Consider the following 16960-nt stretch of genomic DNA (forward strand, 5'->3'; position numbering starts at 1 on the left):
TAATTGTTTTAAGTTATGTTATGAAAGATACGTACAAGGAAGTAAGCATAGTAAACTTTTCATCATTAGCTTCCTATTAATCATCGATGATGGTTTTATCAGCTGATCAGATCTAGTCCTAGAAAGATATTGTTCAGGTGTTACATGACAGGTGGTACAACAGACTCAATTTAAACACTTGCTGAAGTGAACCCTTTTATTTAAAAATTTTGATTGACACATTTGATCTTTCCTTCAAACTGAATTTCTTGCATCCCAACTTATCTAAATTACTAGCTAAATTAATCAAAATATTCAATTTTATACTATATAAAAAGTAAGGACAAACGTTTTAAAGTAGGGATGCCAAATAAAGCTGCAAGCGCGATGTTTCAGCTACTGGAGAGTGTTCTAAAATGTTAGAAAAAACAAAATGTTAGCAAAAGTAAAAGTGGAAGATATACATTCAGTCTGTTTGATGTTCATTATCAATGAAACAGACCTTTACCAGAATTGTATGTCATCGCTAATGTGTGGTTTTGGGACCATAGTATGCTTGGTTTGAGGACTGTAACCACATCATACTGTTTTTATGGAGACATGAGCAGTACAGTATCAACTTGTTTCGCCATAATCTTATAATTTAATTTAATCTTAAAGATACAATGAAAAAGGATGACTCAAATGTGCAACAATAAATATGATAGCTATGTGCTACTAAAACTTATTATTCATTTCTTGAGAATGATCATAAATCAAGTTATTATAATAGGCATGCACAGTAATTATGTGCCAAGCCAATGATGCTCTATATTTGGTTTGTTATAATAACAATTATGATTGTGGATAACATTACAATGACTTGTTCAATGCCTTATATTTATGCTCTTTGGGATGCATAAATGAATATATTATACATTTATATTTACATATTATATATATATTTTACACTGATGCATTTCAAATTAAGTATTATTCATTAATATCCTCATTAACCAACTAGCAGTAATCGGCCACATTCTGTTTTATATTAAGAATATTAATAAATTAAATAATTCTTTCCAGTAATAAAATATTAATTAAGAAACTTGGATTTTCAGTAATGATTGGATTCACCGTTTTCAAAACACTGTATGTCTAAAATAAACTACCTAAAGCTTTTATGCACGATTTGTATTACCTTTTCAGCTATTTAGGATGTCATCCATTAAAAAAAGGAGATTGAATGGTTTACTGAATTAACAGAAGAGGAGGAAGAAGCTATAGCTGTTACTACCGGAATTGGATGGGTTGCAGTAGCTACAAGTATGCAAACTTTGCGTATATTTACTTTAGCTAGTAATCAAAGAGAAGTATTATCATTTCCGAGTCCTGTTGTTTGCCTTGGAGGATATAAGAATATTTTAACTGCTACTTTTCATATGTCTTCAGGTAAATTACATTTCATCTTTTTTTTTGTTATTTTCTTGCAGTACATGATAATTATTATTCTGTTTTGGTAATTTTTAATTTTTGCAGATATGTAGTTTTAGAAATTATTTTGAATCTGTATTTATTTAAATTCATTTTGCACCTGTATATTCAAGGTACTACTTCCTATGCTGATTGAAATATCGTATAACACATCCTTGAGATGTTCCATTAACATGTAATAAAAGTGTTTTTTTTTTTAATCTGAAGTTACTGTGGTACATAATGTACAGTTCTAAGAAATCAATTTTATTCTAAGTATGTTGTTATCATCAAACTGATTTTTTTTATATTGATAATTATTTTACAATTAGTTGTTTACATTTATCTATTATCTTTAAAAATAAATTTTAATTGCTTCTAATAAATAAAAATCTGATGTGGACACCACATGACTTCCTTGTACACACATTAAATTACATATACACAATTTTTTAAAATGAAAAGTACATCATATTTTATTTCACTAATAACTTCTGATTTAAAAAAAAAAAAAATTTATTGTTATTATTGAAGAATTATTATTTATTTAAATTTTGTACAATCGCGCATTAATAATTATTAATAAATCAATGTATTTAATTTAAAGTTAAAAGAAAGGAGATGAAATCTGATTCGTACCGATGTGGGTAATTAATTTCATTAGTTAAAATTTTACTTGGCTATTAACTCTGGAATTAATGTAAATAAGTACCACTTATGATGTATCATTGAAAAGTTCTCAATGACAGCTTATTGCTGCAGTTAAGAAAAGTCAAAAGTCAAAAATCCAAATTTTTGGGGATTTTGGTTTTTTTTTGGGCACTTTGGCTCAGTTGATTGCAATCAAAAGGGGAGGTGAACAACTAGATGTTACACAGTCCTACATCCAAAATTTCAATCCTATGGCTTATAGTTTTTGAGTTAGGCAAAGATATGTTCATACATACGTACAGACATCATGCTGAAACTAGTCAAATGGATATTTCTGTTGAAATCTGAAATTTTTCGCGATTGCAATACTCCCTTTACTTCGTACAAGGAAGTAAAAAATTCAAACCTCCACACGTCAGCCAGTAAAATGATACTAACGATATTTTGGGACTATAAAAACTCAATTAATTGCAATTATTTGGAAGAACTATGTACAATCAAGTGAGTACTATTGTGATATGCTGGAAAATGGAATGAAAACAGCAATAATGAGGAAACATCCTGATTCTCTCTAATTCTTCTGCATATTTATGCCTGCTTCCATAATACTGAACAGGGTTAGGTATTGTCACATCCGCCTTACAGCCCCATCTCGCACAATCACATCTTTTTTTGTTTTATAAGAATTTGCATGTGGTACCAAATTCAGAAACAATGAGCTGTCAAGGATGCAGCAAGAATGGCTCAAGACACAAAAGTGAACAATTCTTTACTACTGGAATAAGATATCTCACAGAAAATGGTAGGGATTATATTGAAAAGTAGCATTAGTCTCATTGCCATTGAAAAATAATAACTTTTCTTCAAGTCATTTGTCTAATTACTGAACAATCCTCGTACATGACAAATGAAAACACATTATTGATCATTCAGTTAAATTGCATAAGCTGTAATCAGAAGCCTGTCACCAATTCATTTACCAATTTGTACTAGTTCAAATTTACTGCTAATAAATAAGCTTTGATTTACACATCCTACGATTACTCAGGTTAAGTGATTTTTTTTTTGGCTTGAGGAATTTCATCGCGGAAGTTTGAATCTGGGGAAAGGGAAATTGAGTTTTGTAGTATACGAAACATGCCGTACCTGACAGGGATTTGAACCTAAGCCTCCTGAATGAAGGACTGAGATGCTATCACCCTGCCATGGGAGATCAGCAAATGATTTTAAGAAAAACATTTAAAAATGGGTTCTTTAATCAAAAACTAAATGCAATTATACTAAACTGGCTTTTACAGAAGCTAAATAATAACCTCCTATGAGTTAACATTTTAGATATTAATATATTATCATAAATTAAAACATCACAGATTTTGAATATACTTTAGTGATTATTAGTCATAAGTAGCAAATTATTATTATTACTATAAATCCAGGTTCACCTTGAAGCTGTTAGAGATAAAGAAAATTTCAAACAAAACCAATTTGTTAGTGATAAAAATGTGTATCAAACAATTCTTTTATAAATTACTTTAATACAGCATAGCATATGACAGACTACAACATTTTTTGAGGTAAGCTTGTGGAAGATGATATATTGTACATTTGAAAACAGCCAGTCAATAATACGGGAAGTTTCTAAATAATAACCTTCTATGAGTTAACATTTTAGATATTAATATATTATCATAAATTAAAACATCACAGATTTTGAATATACTTTACTGATTATTAGTCATAAGTAGCAAATTATTATTATTACTATAAATCCAGGTTCACCTTGAAGCTGTTAGAGATAAAGAAAATTTCAAACAAAACCAATTTGTTAGTGATAAAAAATGTGTATCAAACAATTCTTTTATAAATTACTTTAATACAGCATAGCATATGACAGACTACAACATTTTTTGAGATAAGCTTGTGGAAGATGATATATTGTACATTTGAAAACAGCCAGTCAATAATAAGGGAAGTTTCCATTTTGTTTTATTCAGTAGCTACAACGTGAAACTTCTATCTTTACATCAAGGTGTGGTGTTTAAAGAACACCACACCTTGCTACATAAAAAAGTTCCTATATACAGATATATTTTGGAATTAGTTTAAAAGTATTACTAAGATAAAATATAACTTTTTCAAAACACGGGAAAAACTTGTCTTGTCTAATAAGCATTTCAGTTTCTTTTACAGGTATTGTGAGATATTTATAAAATAAAATTTGGATTACAGTTTTATTTTTTCTCTAATTAGATATAAAAGCATTTTTATTTTGGTCAGTTTCAGAGAAAAAGTGTTGTTAAAATATTGGGAATCAAGTTATTCCCATAAAATATTGTATCCTCCAAAGTTAATTGTATGTATGGAATCATTTCAATCAGTTTAAAAATTTGTTGTACCCAAAAATGTAAATAATTGTAATCAATTTAGTAAAAACAATCACAGCTCCATAAGCATACAATTAAATATTTTCAAATGTATACAGACATCTAAATGAAAAACAGCATCCAGGGTCAATCCATTTGAAGAGTCCTGAAAAATAACAGAAGCTGGTTGCTTGACAAATTAAAAAAAAACTGAAACTTACCCACTTGTTTCCTACATGTCCAGGACCTTACAACTATTTTTTTTTTACATATTTTATTTAAGCTGTTTAACTGTGGTGTGGCCATTTCTGTTAAGGTGCACATACCTATTTTTGTGATTGTAAAGGTTTACAGAAAAGACCATAACTAAAAAACTATTGGTTCTGGAAGGTATAAAACAAAAAAAAGCGATTTAATCATATTTTTCTCAAGGTAAAAGATTGACTTACAGTAAAAGTGTGCAAGGTAAAAGATTGACTGACATTACTTATCTCTCTTTTTTCTTTGAGAAAATTACCAATAAAGTTGAACGTGAAAAACTGTGAAATTTCACTTTTGGTAATTTTTTCAAGAGGCAGGGATGGCATACACTGTTTGAATTATTTTTTATATGTAGGTGTTAGTAGTTTTAGCATAAATAATATTAATGGTGATTGCTTACCCCTAAATGTTTATGAATTTTTGAAAACTTTTTTTTAAATTCATATTTTGGCTTCAGATTACTCTGATGGGGCTGGTGATAAAAATCTCAAATTTGCACAACTTTAAGTGTTTTTGTAGATCTTTACAGCAAATAAAAAAGTTTTTTGTGTATTGTGCTAATAAAACAGTTATCTCTCAAAAATCATGAAAACCCTGTAAAAAGCGATACCATTTTGACTCACAAAATAAGTGCTCCAAGAGGATTTCTTATCTTCTTTGCACTTTATACTTTTTATATTTAGCTCCTATGTTGTTGAAGTTGACGTTTTCAATATTTTTAAAATAGTTTTTTTTTTTTTTAATTGTTATATGTGATAATTTAATGCTAACTTAACCAATACCAGTAACCTAATACAATTTTGATTCAAAAATGCTTAAAACTTACCCAAACTGAGATTTCAATGAGTAGCTTACATCTCTTTTCAAGAATTCATTTTTTTTTGCCAATTTATTTTTGTAAACAGTAACAAAGAAAAAATAAAATGTAGCAAAATTTTAATTATTCTTCAATGAAATAGCCAGTTTGCAACAATGAAAGTTTATTATTTAGTGTGGTTAACCAACAGCTGTGATACTTCTATTGATAATTCTCTTGAAATTATATGAGAACAACCCGACCCGTCACTGTAGTTAGTTCAAGTGATGTTAACTTTCTCAGGACTTTGCAGATCGGTACCCATACTTTGTCTTGTTGAGACTTTTAAAACGAGGTATGTGTTCCAGCTGAATGGAAAAAATGTACCTGCACAGTCACTTTCGAGGTTAATATCTACCACTGATTGCCACACACAAAAGCAATAGAGTATTTTTCCTTAAGTGAAAGTAGTACAATACTTATTTAGTATTGAGTCTGATATCGTATTTAATTTAAATTTTAATGCTGATGGCCTTCGATCCATGCTTCATTTTTTTCAATTTTGATGGAGGTGATACACCCAAAATGCTGCTACAAGCAGCATCCAATTGTTCAATATTGTGATGTGGGGAAACATATTGCTCTTGGTCTTCGCATTCATATAGTTCTTTTTTCTGCTGAGAAAAATACTTTTGAACCAGTTAACAGAAAGAGACTTTCCAGGAACTAAATTTAAATTTGGAAAAATGTGTTCTTTAAGATGTCATTTGTCTTAAGTTTTTCTTAGCTGGTTTTTTTATGAGTTCTCAAAAGGTCATAACAGTACTGTCCATACAAGTGACTGAATTTTGACAAAAACATTTTTTCATGATATTTACAAACATTAGTGACATCTGAATTAACACGTAAAAAAAGGTAGTTGGTTTTCATCACTAAATTCACAAATTTTAATGTGTTCTTTTGGTACTGTACCATACGCTGTTTAAGACACTCTTCATTAACATACATTCCTACAGAACATTGTTCCTCCATTGTTTTATGTGAAATTACTTGGAAATAATGCAAAAATTTAACTGATTTTAAAATCTGCAAATAGAACATTATTAAGTAAAACATATCTATTTAATAAACACTTCCAAACACAGAATGAAATTTGAAACACTCTGTAAAGATGTGAACAGGTCACTAACTAATATCAGACTGACCAGTATGTAACTGCAAAGCTAAATGATGCAACAAGCATAAATGAGCAAGTTGCAATATGAATTTTCCTAGTGACTAGAAATGACTTCAAGCACCTGTTATATAACATGAACATTGTACTTGAATGGTTGAAACAATTTTATTTCAACTGCAGTAATAAGTATAAAAATATTAAACTGCCACCAAGAAGACAAGAAACCTGAGTCAAAATGGTATTGCTTTTAACAGGTTTTTTATTATCATTGAAAGGTTTTAAATTTTTTATTAGCACATTGCGCACAAAAACCTTTTTTATTTGCCATGAACATCTACAAAAACACTGCAAGTTGAGCAAATTTGAGATTTGTATCACCAGCCCCATCAGAGTTATTTGAGCAAAAATTACAATTTAAAAAAAAATATGTTTTCAAAAATTCATAAACATTTAGGGGTACGTAATCACCATTAATATTATTTACAGTAAAACTACTAACATATACCTAAATTGAATTATTTTTTATATGTGTATGTCATCCCTGCTGGTTGAAAAAACTACCAAAAGTGAAATTTCACCATTTTTCATGTTCAACTTTAATGGTAATTATAGAAAGAAGAGAAAGATAAATAAACCACTGGACCAATCTTTTACCTTGAGAAAATATGAATAAATTGCTTTTTGTCTCATCCTTTCAGAACCAATAGTTTTTTAGTTATGATTTTTTCCATAAACCTTTACAATCACAAAAATAGGTGTGTTCACCATAACAGAAATTGCAGCCAAAGGTAAACAGCTTAAATAAAACATTAAACAAATAGTTTTAAGGTCCTACGACATGTAGGAAACAAGTAGGTAAGATTCAATTTTTTTCGAATTGGTCAAGGAAGCATCCTTGGTCACTTCAAATGGACTGACCCTCCATTAAATGTTACAACTTCGGAATAAAACTTAACTACCCAAGCAGACTCAAATTTGGATGGTTCACAATAATTCTATATAAAATACATTTTATGTGCTTACCTTAGTCACAGTTGGCAAACATAGTAGTAACTGTTGGAACACATGAGGTGGAAGTGTCTGTTGTAATACTTGTAATAACTGATTTGGCTGTCCACAAACAGCAACAGCATTACATAAATGATCAATTCCTCCATCTACATCACCTCTACCCAATAACTCTTCGCCTAACTGCACCTAATTTAATAAAAAAACACCAGATATTATGATCATTATACTGATTATATTCTATTTAGGGCTTACAAAGATATATCTTCAGAACTTTTCTTCACATGACAGAGATTAATTTGTCCAATGACTTTCACCAAGGATTTAAAAAAATGTATATGTCTTATGTGAAAAATATCAATTTTGTATGATTTGAATAATTATTACAGGCAGCAATCATCTTAACATTTTTCCCTAGTGTGCTGATTCATACTGTACTCTGGAAGCTTTTACTACATGATACATATCATTACTGTACTGTTTTTTAACATGTAACATAGGTAATAAGAATTTCTGATATATGGGTTAAAATCTTTACTTCAAGCCATTTATCACAAAATCTACAGGCTTACACCCAATAACAGTTACGATACTTTTTTTCTTATAATATATAACATTTTTAGTATGAATGCTGCTACCATTTCAAACATGGAGGTAGCAACTTCACGTTTATTTATAAAGAATTAATAAATATTAATTAAAACAATAATAAAGATTATTTATTTATAAAGACTAAATACTACATGTATATTCAAAACTGGCAATTGCAGTTTTGTGATTCATCACATTTCAGAATAATTTTTAAAATCGTATTCTGAAGTTCTTTATCAATTATTATTCACCATATCCAAATTTACAATACCAAAGAGTTCTTTTTAGAAGCAACATCTCAATAGCATTACAGTCCATGTTTTATTTACGTTAATACTTTGAATCTGCTCTGCAAAACTGAACTGTTATCAATTGGTATTATGGGCTCTTGAAAAATCATCACAAATCAACATACATTAAAAATCACTACTGACATCGTGGACCATTCAATATTCTGCTAATGATTGATTCAGTCTGATTTGATACTTTGCTTATTCCAGTCCATTGATAACTACTGCTTAGTGTAACTTTTATAGTAAAATTCTACAGTCTAACTTGGCACAAGTTAACTATAAATCACTTTCATTAAGCAGGTTATACAGCCTGTTTGATATATGTATAAGTGCATAAGCCTTTTCTAATATTTCAAAGAGACCAGTTTTATACTTATATATAAATTTTACATTGTGTAAATTATGAAAATACATACATATGCATATTCTATTATTTCTTACAATTATGGGTGAGGATTTAATTAATTTAGTTGTCATCACACTCATTATACATGAGCTCATAAATAATTTATATATTTGTAGCATCTGTTTGAAGTGAATGAAATACTTATAGCTTTCACACATTATTTTCAGATAGCTGATATGAGTAAAGAATGATATTTCTATTTTATTTTATTAGCTACATATGAAAAACTTCTATTGCATTCATTTTTTAATTTAAAGAAAACATTTTAGCTTAAAATATAACAAAATAAAATTAAATATAAAAATAAGATCTATTTTAGCCTAAGCTTAATTTTAACCCAGTTTTGTTGAAAATAGGGCTATTACCAACAAGTTTATCTACAATATTTCATTAGTCCCTCCCTACTGCTACCAATACATTATATAAACTGTAATACTGCTGTTCTGTAATATTTGTCTCAATCTAATTTGTTTCTCTATGTATAATAATATTTCAAATTTATTATAACTTGGATATTGGAAGATTTTTTTGGTCTCGACTATTCTGTTTACTAGCATATTTATTATCCACAGTTTATTTTGGATGTACATCTTCACACTACTAATTGCTAAATTTTTGTAATCAATTTATCCTAAAATGAAACTTGCAGACAGAATTCACATGACAGATTAAAATTTACATAGACAGTTACTTTGCTGAAATCATGTGGCATAAACAAATTGGAATTGACTCTTTCTACAAAATACTAACAGCTAAAAAAGGCGCCTGGTTGCAAGAAATAATATTTTGACTATTTAGAGCAAGCATTTATTTGTCTTATCATTTTTTCATTATGTGTAGAAACAGATATGTCTCTGTAAAAATAATTTTTAAAACCACACATATAACCTTCCTTCCATTTATTATTCACAAACTTTTACAATTAGGTCAGGTGTTATAATTATGACATGAAGGAAGAAAAGTAAATGGTACAAAACTGAGTAGTATGGTGCCATAGAAATAGAGTAGCAGGCTTGTATTTCCCATTATGAAGACAGTATATATTAATTTCTGACAATTTTTAGAGAATAAAAATAAACAAATTTCAGCGTAAAAATATAGGGGGAATTATGTCTTACATTGACTAACAAAACCAATCTTGAATACAAAACAAAAAATTTGGAGTGGTAGTGTTATAGATTTTGTAGAATAATTTATAGTTTTTTTAATGACAATAAAAGCATTAAAATATTATTCATTTGAGTTAAAATTATCTGTTTGTAAGAAATTACGGGTATATATATTTGTTTTACACATTGCAATTGAATACAACCTCCATTTTCTAAAACATTATGGTCCCATTATGAGTGGGATCATTGATCAGTTATTTTTATTTGCTATTTTTAACAATTTAGTAAAGAGAAAACAGACCTTAAAAAGGCCTGTTTTATACAATTTCCCATTTAACTGTAAACCTTTTGTCATTAAAAATTCCAAAGGATTTTACCGAATTCACTTTCTTAATGTATGGCTGGACATATAGAAGAACATAAGTATTACAGGCACTGATACCTTTGCTTACTATTACATCAAAGGTCAAATCATTATGCCATTTCATTTGTTCACAAATTTTCAATAACACTAACTTTCTGCTTCTACTTGCATTTTTTTTTTTCACTGGTATTTCAGTGGAGATGTTAGTAAATAGTTCATTAACTTCATACTTACAGATGTCATATTCCCTGATAAAATCCTTCCTTATGAAAAGAATAGCTAACAAAAATTTCTTAACTTGTTTTACAGTTGAAACAATTGAAGAAAAGTTTCTTGTACTTTTACACATAATGAATATAAAAAAAAATTTGACACTTATAAAAAATAAAAATCCAATGAATTACTTACTATCTAACTAAAATGAATTCTAAAGCAATTAATGATGGTAATCTAAATTACGAGTTAAAAAAAGAAGTTATACAACTCTTTATAGTTGTACACTGTAGGCAGTTGTGAGGAAACATTGTAAGGCAATCAAAATTCAAAACTGAGAATATATGATAAAAAATGTATTTCGGAAGAATTAAAAAAAAATTATTTCAAAAACTTTTCTATTAATGTTTTATTACCTATTATTGGAATTGGGAAGTTAAAGTAGTCAAATAGTTAGGCTTTCCCATAACTATATAATGTATATGAAATACTTAACACTTTAAAGCTTACAACGCTTAATCAAGGTTATTTTGAATAATCACATATTCATTTAAATAATTCTCTATTATTCAGAGGTACCTATTTCAACTATATTGATAATTATACATGTATCTACGAAGGCCAGAAATAATAATAAATGATTAACGTAATCACTCCAAATATTTTTATACTTTAGTTTTTCTAAATACTATGTCAGTTTTGCACATTAAGACAAAAAATACAGCAACAATAAAAAATCAAACAAAAAGAAAAAACCTCAAAAATATTTAATAAATTTCTAATACAAAGCTTTACTGTAAAAATGTAATTTTCTAACAAAAAAAAAAAGAAAAAGTCTACTTGTACATATCTATCCTTGTAATTTCATGTCATCCTCACTTTCTTGTCTAATCATTCCTGTAAGTAAGGAATTGTAAAATTTCATTCAATATTAAATACCGTTCAAATGCCACACATTAAGACAACAATTTTCTCTAATTTATTTTTTTAAAACAGATTCCCTTATAGATTCTGATATATATATATATACATATATTTTCTTTCTCAAGTCAGTACTTATAAGACTCATATTCCTCTGTACCAATATATTGTATTTTTATAATAAAAAACAAACTTGAACAACCCAAGTACATAATTAAATGACACTTCTTTTCTTTATTCCAATAGTACTTTCGCGGTATCTTGCATCATCAGTTGTATATAAGATATATTTGTATAAAACATATATATATATATATATATATATATATATATATATATATATATATATATATATATAATATATATATAATATAATATATATATAATATAATTTTTTTTAAATTAAAATTAAAATCATATATACAAAAACATATGAAGTCAATTAAATAAAATAACTACATATATATATTGTCATAATTAAAAAAATTAAAATTAAGATTAAATTTAAAAATAAAATAAATAGAAAATTTATACTATATAACCTGGCCAGCCAATGTTATATTACTGAGTAGATTTGAATTAAATTGTTCCAAAATTTTATTATTATTTAAATTAAATTTCTTGATTTCCACTCTTTCTAAATTTTAACTATCAAGATTATAAAAAATATAATCTTGCAGTTATTAATGCTTTATTATTAATGGTGCAGTTATTAATGTATATATATATATATATATATATATATAAAACTAATAGGTCTTGTAACTAATAGGTGATCACAAGCATCCACATTAATTATATAAGTCGGTGTAATTGTTATTTTCTAAATATTTTATTATGATTGTTTGTCTTGTATGCCAGTTTGAATTTAGTTTTACCATAAATATTACATTTTCAACAACATTATCAGTGTAAATATTTTAAATATATGTTGTCAATTTTTGTATATCAACAATTTTTTGAATAGATATGAGTTGCAGTATTATTAATTTTTGAATTTTGTTTTTTGTATATAATATCAATTAAAGAAACATTATAACAATTACGTTTAGCAATTTGTTTTAAATCTATTTCTTTGTTTAATTTACTTTTATTTTTATTATATTGTGTGTAATTAATTGCTCTAATAACCATGTGTGTGCATATGTACTAATTTTGTGTGACCATGGATGATTTAAATTTCTATGTTCTGTAGTTTTACTGGTTGTGGGTTTCCTATATACTAACATTATAAATTGATTATTTTTGTTAATTTAGATACTAACATCCTAGAAAATTTATTTTTTTATTTGTGTCACTTTCAAAAGTAAATTTCAAACTATTATAATATGAATTAATTTATGAATTATACACAATGAACATTTAAATTATTAAATGTTCATTGTGTAATGGGATTATAAACTACAAAAACAACATATCTAGTCCATAATTTTATATAAATATAGCTTATATAAAACTGATGATGTGGGAGCCTGTGAAAGCGCTTTTGGAATAAAAAAAAATAAATAAGGTAAGTGTCATTTCATTTACTACGTAATTCTGTACTTGAGTTGTTCAAGTTGGTTTTTGATAAAAAAAGCAATATATGTATATGTATTAAGAGTTGACCTTATCTTAAAACAAATGCAATTAAAAATTAAATTAATTTTTGGCATTATTTAATTCAATATATTTGAGGTATAAACCATAAACATAACATTTCTAATGTATTTTATATAAAATATCTAAGACAATGTTAAATAAATTATCAGATTTTTTCTATCTAGGATTTGACTACAATAATGTCAACGGTTACAGAAATGAAATGCAATTCAATATACTAGTTACCTCTCTTAAAAAAAACATCTGCACAGCTTCATGATCTTTAAGGTCAGGAATTGGTGCCCTCTGTGCATGTTTAGCAGCATCACATTCACGCTGCTTTCTTCTTCCTATAAACAAAATCATAAATAAATAAAAAAATTTCAAGAATAAAAACAACTCAATTAATTACTAAGTGTAAGTCAATAATAACAACACTAATAAACACAGTTTTTGGCACATATATAAGTTTTATTGTGTTCCTAATGTAACTTTTTATGCTGAATCAAAAGGCAATCAGAATTTTTCAATTACTTCTGTCTTTCTGTCAAAGCATTTTTAAAGTTGCTTTAGTGGAACTAATATATATATATATTTTTTTTTTGATATAATTTATGAACATAAATAAATATTTTAAATGATTTCTAACAGAGGTGGGATATAAACATAACATTATGAAGGCAATATCTGTATGATGATTAACTTACGATATAGGCTCTAACAAGCCAGCACAGAACAGTCTTCTGATCATACAATCACCAGTACTGTTCAAACATTCACTGTGAATGCACATACTGTGGTTTCATTCTGTTCTGCCATTTATAGTTACTGTATAAAGTGTGTTGTGTTATTTATAAATATGCTATGGAAGTGCATAAACAATCTGGATAACTTTTATTACATGTGTGGGGATTTGACATTAAAAATGACAATGAAGTTTGACTCAACTATTTAAAAAATCTGATGTTGACACCACATGACTTCCTTGTATGTCATTAAATTACATATACACATTTTTTTGCTGCACTTTATTTAAACTTAATTCATTTGAAAGTGAGATACGATCCTCTAATTCTTTAATAAGTAGACAGTTATGCAATTGCAATGTGGTGTTCATTGCAAAGTGATGCAATGTGTATGCATCACTTTTTTTTTGGTGTCTGTATCAGCATTTTATAATTAGTCTATATATTAACTTTGTTTCATATCACTCAAGTAATGTGGTGTAAGTGAGAACGTGTCGGATCCATAACACATCGATTACATGAACACCATCGATGGTGTTTTTCCATGGACACATAGATTTGAATCCGACTTCATATACATATACCTTTTTTTTAAATGTATATATACTGATTTATTAATCTTTGTAAAAATGTTTGAATTAAAATGAAAAGTACATAAAATTTTATTTCACTAATAACTTCTGATTTTTTTCATATTTATTTTTTTTATTGTTACTACTGAATTATTATTTATAGTAATTTTTTTTACAATCAGAGATTAATAAATCAATATATTTAAATTAAAAAAAAAAAAAGTTAAAAAAAATATATATACATGAAGTCAGATTAGAATCGATGTACCTTCCCCTTGTAAGATCCAAATATTTAATTAATTAAAATTTTATTTGGATATAACTTTGGAACCAACAAAAATAAGTACCATTTATATATCATTAAAAAAGCTCTCAATGACAGAAAAAAGGAAAAAAATCAAAATTTTTAGATTTTGGGCTTTTTTGGACACTTTTGGTCTAGTCAATTGCCATCATAAGGGCAAGTGCACAACTAGATATTACAATACTCCTAAATCCAAAATTTCAACATTTTATGGCTAATTGTTTTTGAGTTATGCGAGATACATATGTACATACAAATACAGATGTCACGCTGAAACTAGTCAAAATGGATATTTCTGTTGACATCTGAAAACTGAAATTTTCCACAATTACAGTACTTCCTTTACTTCATACAAGGAAGTAAAAATGAATCATATTTTTCTGTAAAGTTGGGGGTCAAAATAAGAAGTCAATTCCTCATACAAGCAATTAGACCTGTGTGAAACAGACTGGGCTAGGAGTAATTGGCACAAGAGCTATGCCATACTGATGATACGGCATAAACCACAAGACCATTTATCAAATTGTTACTTTTTTATTACAAGATAAAAGGATTAAGTAGTATACTAAGTGAGTTGAAGGTTGCCCCTGTCTTTGTCAACTGAACTGTTGGCTGGCTTAGGTGAGACGGGCAAGTGGGATTTGTTAGGAAGTCTTCTACCCAGATGACATTCAATTACCAGTAACATGACACGTCTGTATATAAAATGCAATATAATGACTAGTATACTAGATAAAGCAGTTGTAGAGGACAAATTTTCAGCTCATGTATTGCAAATCCAACACAGTGCAGTACCTAAATTTACTATGTGCTATAAGGCCTCATGATAAGAGCTTACCTGCCCCACATATTCCAACACATATAGTTTTAGAAGATGAATCAGAGAATATAGGTAGCTACTTAAGATCGATATGAGGAATAAGATGATCCTACTTTTGAAGCAAACTCCTCTTTCCTTATCTTGTAACTCAAGGTGAACCAAATGACCTTTTGGAATTTGAACTTGTCAAAGAAACAAGCTCAGCTTTTGGGATTTACATTAAATGGCTGGAATCTTCTCTAAACTGACACTAAAGCATATTTGTTTCATAAGATGGTTATTTTTTTTCAAGGTCCGATCGGTCGGGAAATAAAAACCCGTGCAAAAATCGGATGAACCTTTGCGCAGCGTCTCTAGATAAAATGATTAATTCATACAGAGCAATAGGATCTTTGTTATACGAGGGTTATTTTTTTTTCAAGGTCTGATCGATCACGAAATAAAAACTCATGCAAAAATCAGATGAACCTTTGTGCATATGTGTTGCGCAGCGTCTCTATTATGGCCTTCAATCACGCCGCGTCACATCGTTTAGTTCTGAACATGCAGCTAGCACTTAAACATGTCTACAACAATAGCATCTCCCGCCAAGTGTGAAGTGCGTGCGGTAATTCGATTTCTTCAGGCTGAGGGGTGTAATGCAGCTGAAATTCATCGACGAATAAGTAATGTGTACGGTGTAACTTCAGTGAGTGACAGCAAAGCATGACAATGGTACAGGATCTTTAAAGCAGGACGTACAGATGTTCATGATGCAGGCGTCAGGGAAGGAAGCGAGTGTCAACCGATGATCTCCTTGAGCGAGTGGATGAGGCAATTAAAGAAAATCGTCGGTTCACAATTTCTGTATCAAGTGATTCGTTTCCTGAAATTTCAAGGTCAGCTCTTTACACCATTGTAAGTGAGAGACTTCAGTACCGCAAACTGTGTGCGAGATGGGTTCCCAAGATGCTGTCCGACCATCACAAAACAATGAGAATGGACGAATCCCTAACATTTCTCCAGCGCTACCACAATGAAAGAGAAGATTTTTTGAACAAAATTGCCACAGGGGACGAGACATGGGTCCATTTCGAAACTGAAGAAACAAAAGAACAATCCAAACAGTGAATGCATTCTCATTCTCCCAGTAAACCAAACATCAAGCGAACCTTCTCCAACAGAAATTGTATGGCTACTGTGTTCTGGGACCGGAATGGAGTTCTCTTGGTGGGATTCATGTAACGTGGCACGACCATCACTGCAGCCTCATCAACGTCTACGAAGGGCAATTCAGAATAGGCGGAGAGGAATGTTGTCATCAGGCATTGTCTTTCTCCATGACAATGCTCGGCCGCACACTGCAGCTGTAAC

General features: G+C 28.8%; 1 protein-coding gene across 1 annotated transcript in view; it reads right to left on the reverse strand.

Annotated features, from left to right (window-relative positions):
• LOC142319575 (mitochondrial import receptor subunit TOM20 homolog) overlaps positions 1–16960 on the reverse strand; it is a 39992-nt gene that overhangs the window by 4247 nt on the left and 18785 nt on the right. Inside the window, exons 2-3 of the mRNA XM_075357025.1 lie at positions 13412–13515; positions 7703–7876 (exon numbers count right to left, since the gene is read on the reverse strand). Coding sequence (XP_075213140.1) covers positions 7703–7876; positions 13412–13515 — 278 coding nt within the window. The remainder of the gene's footprint in view (positions 1–7702; positions 7877–13411; positions 13516–16960) is intronic.

This window comes from Lycorma delicatula, chromosome 2, assembly GCF_047948215.1.
Source record: "Lycorma delicatula isolate Av1 chromosome 2, ASM4794821v1, whole genome shotgun sequence".
Classification (NCBI taxonomy): domain Eukaryota; kingdom Metazoa; phylum Arthropoda; class Insecta; order Hemiptera; family Fulgoridae; genus Lycorma; species Lycorma delicatula.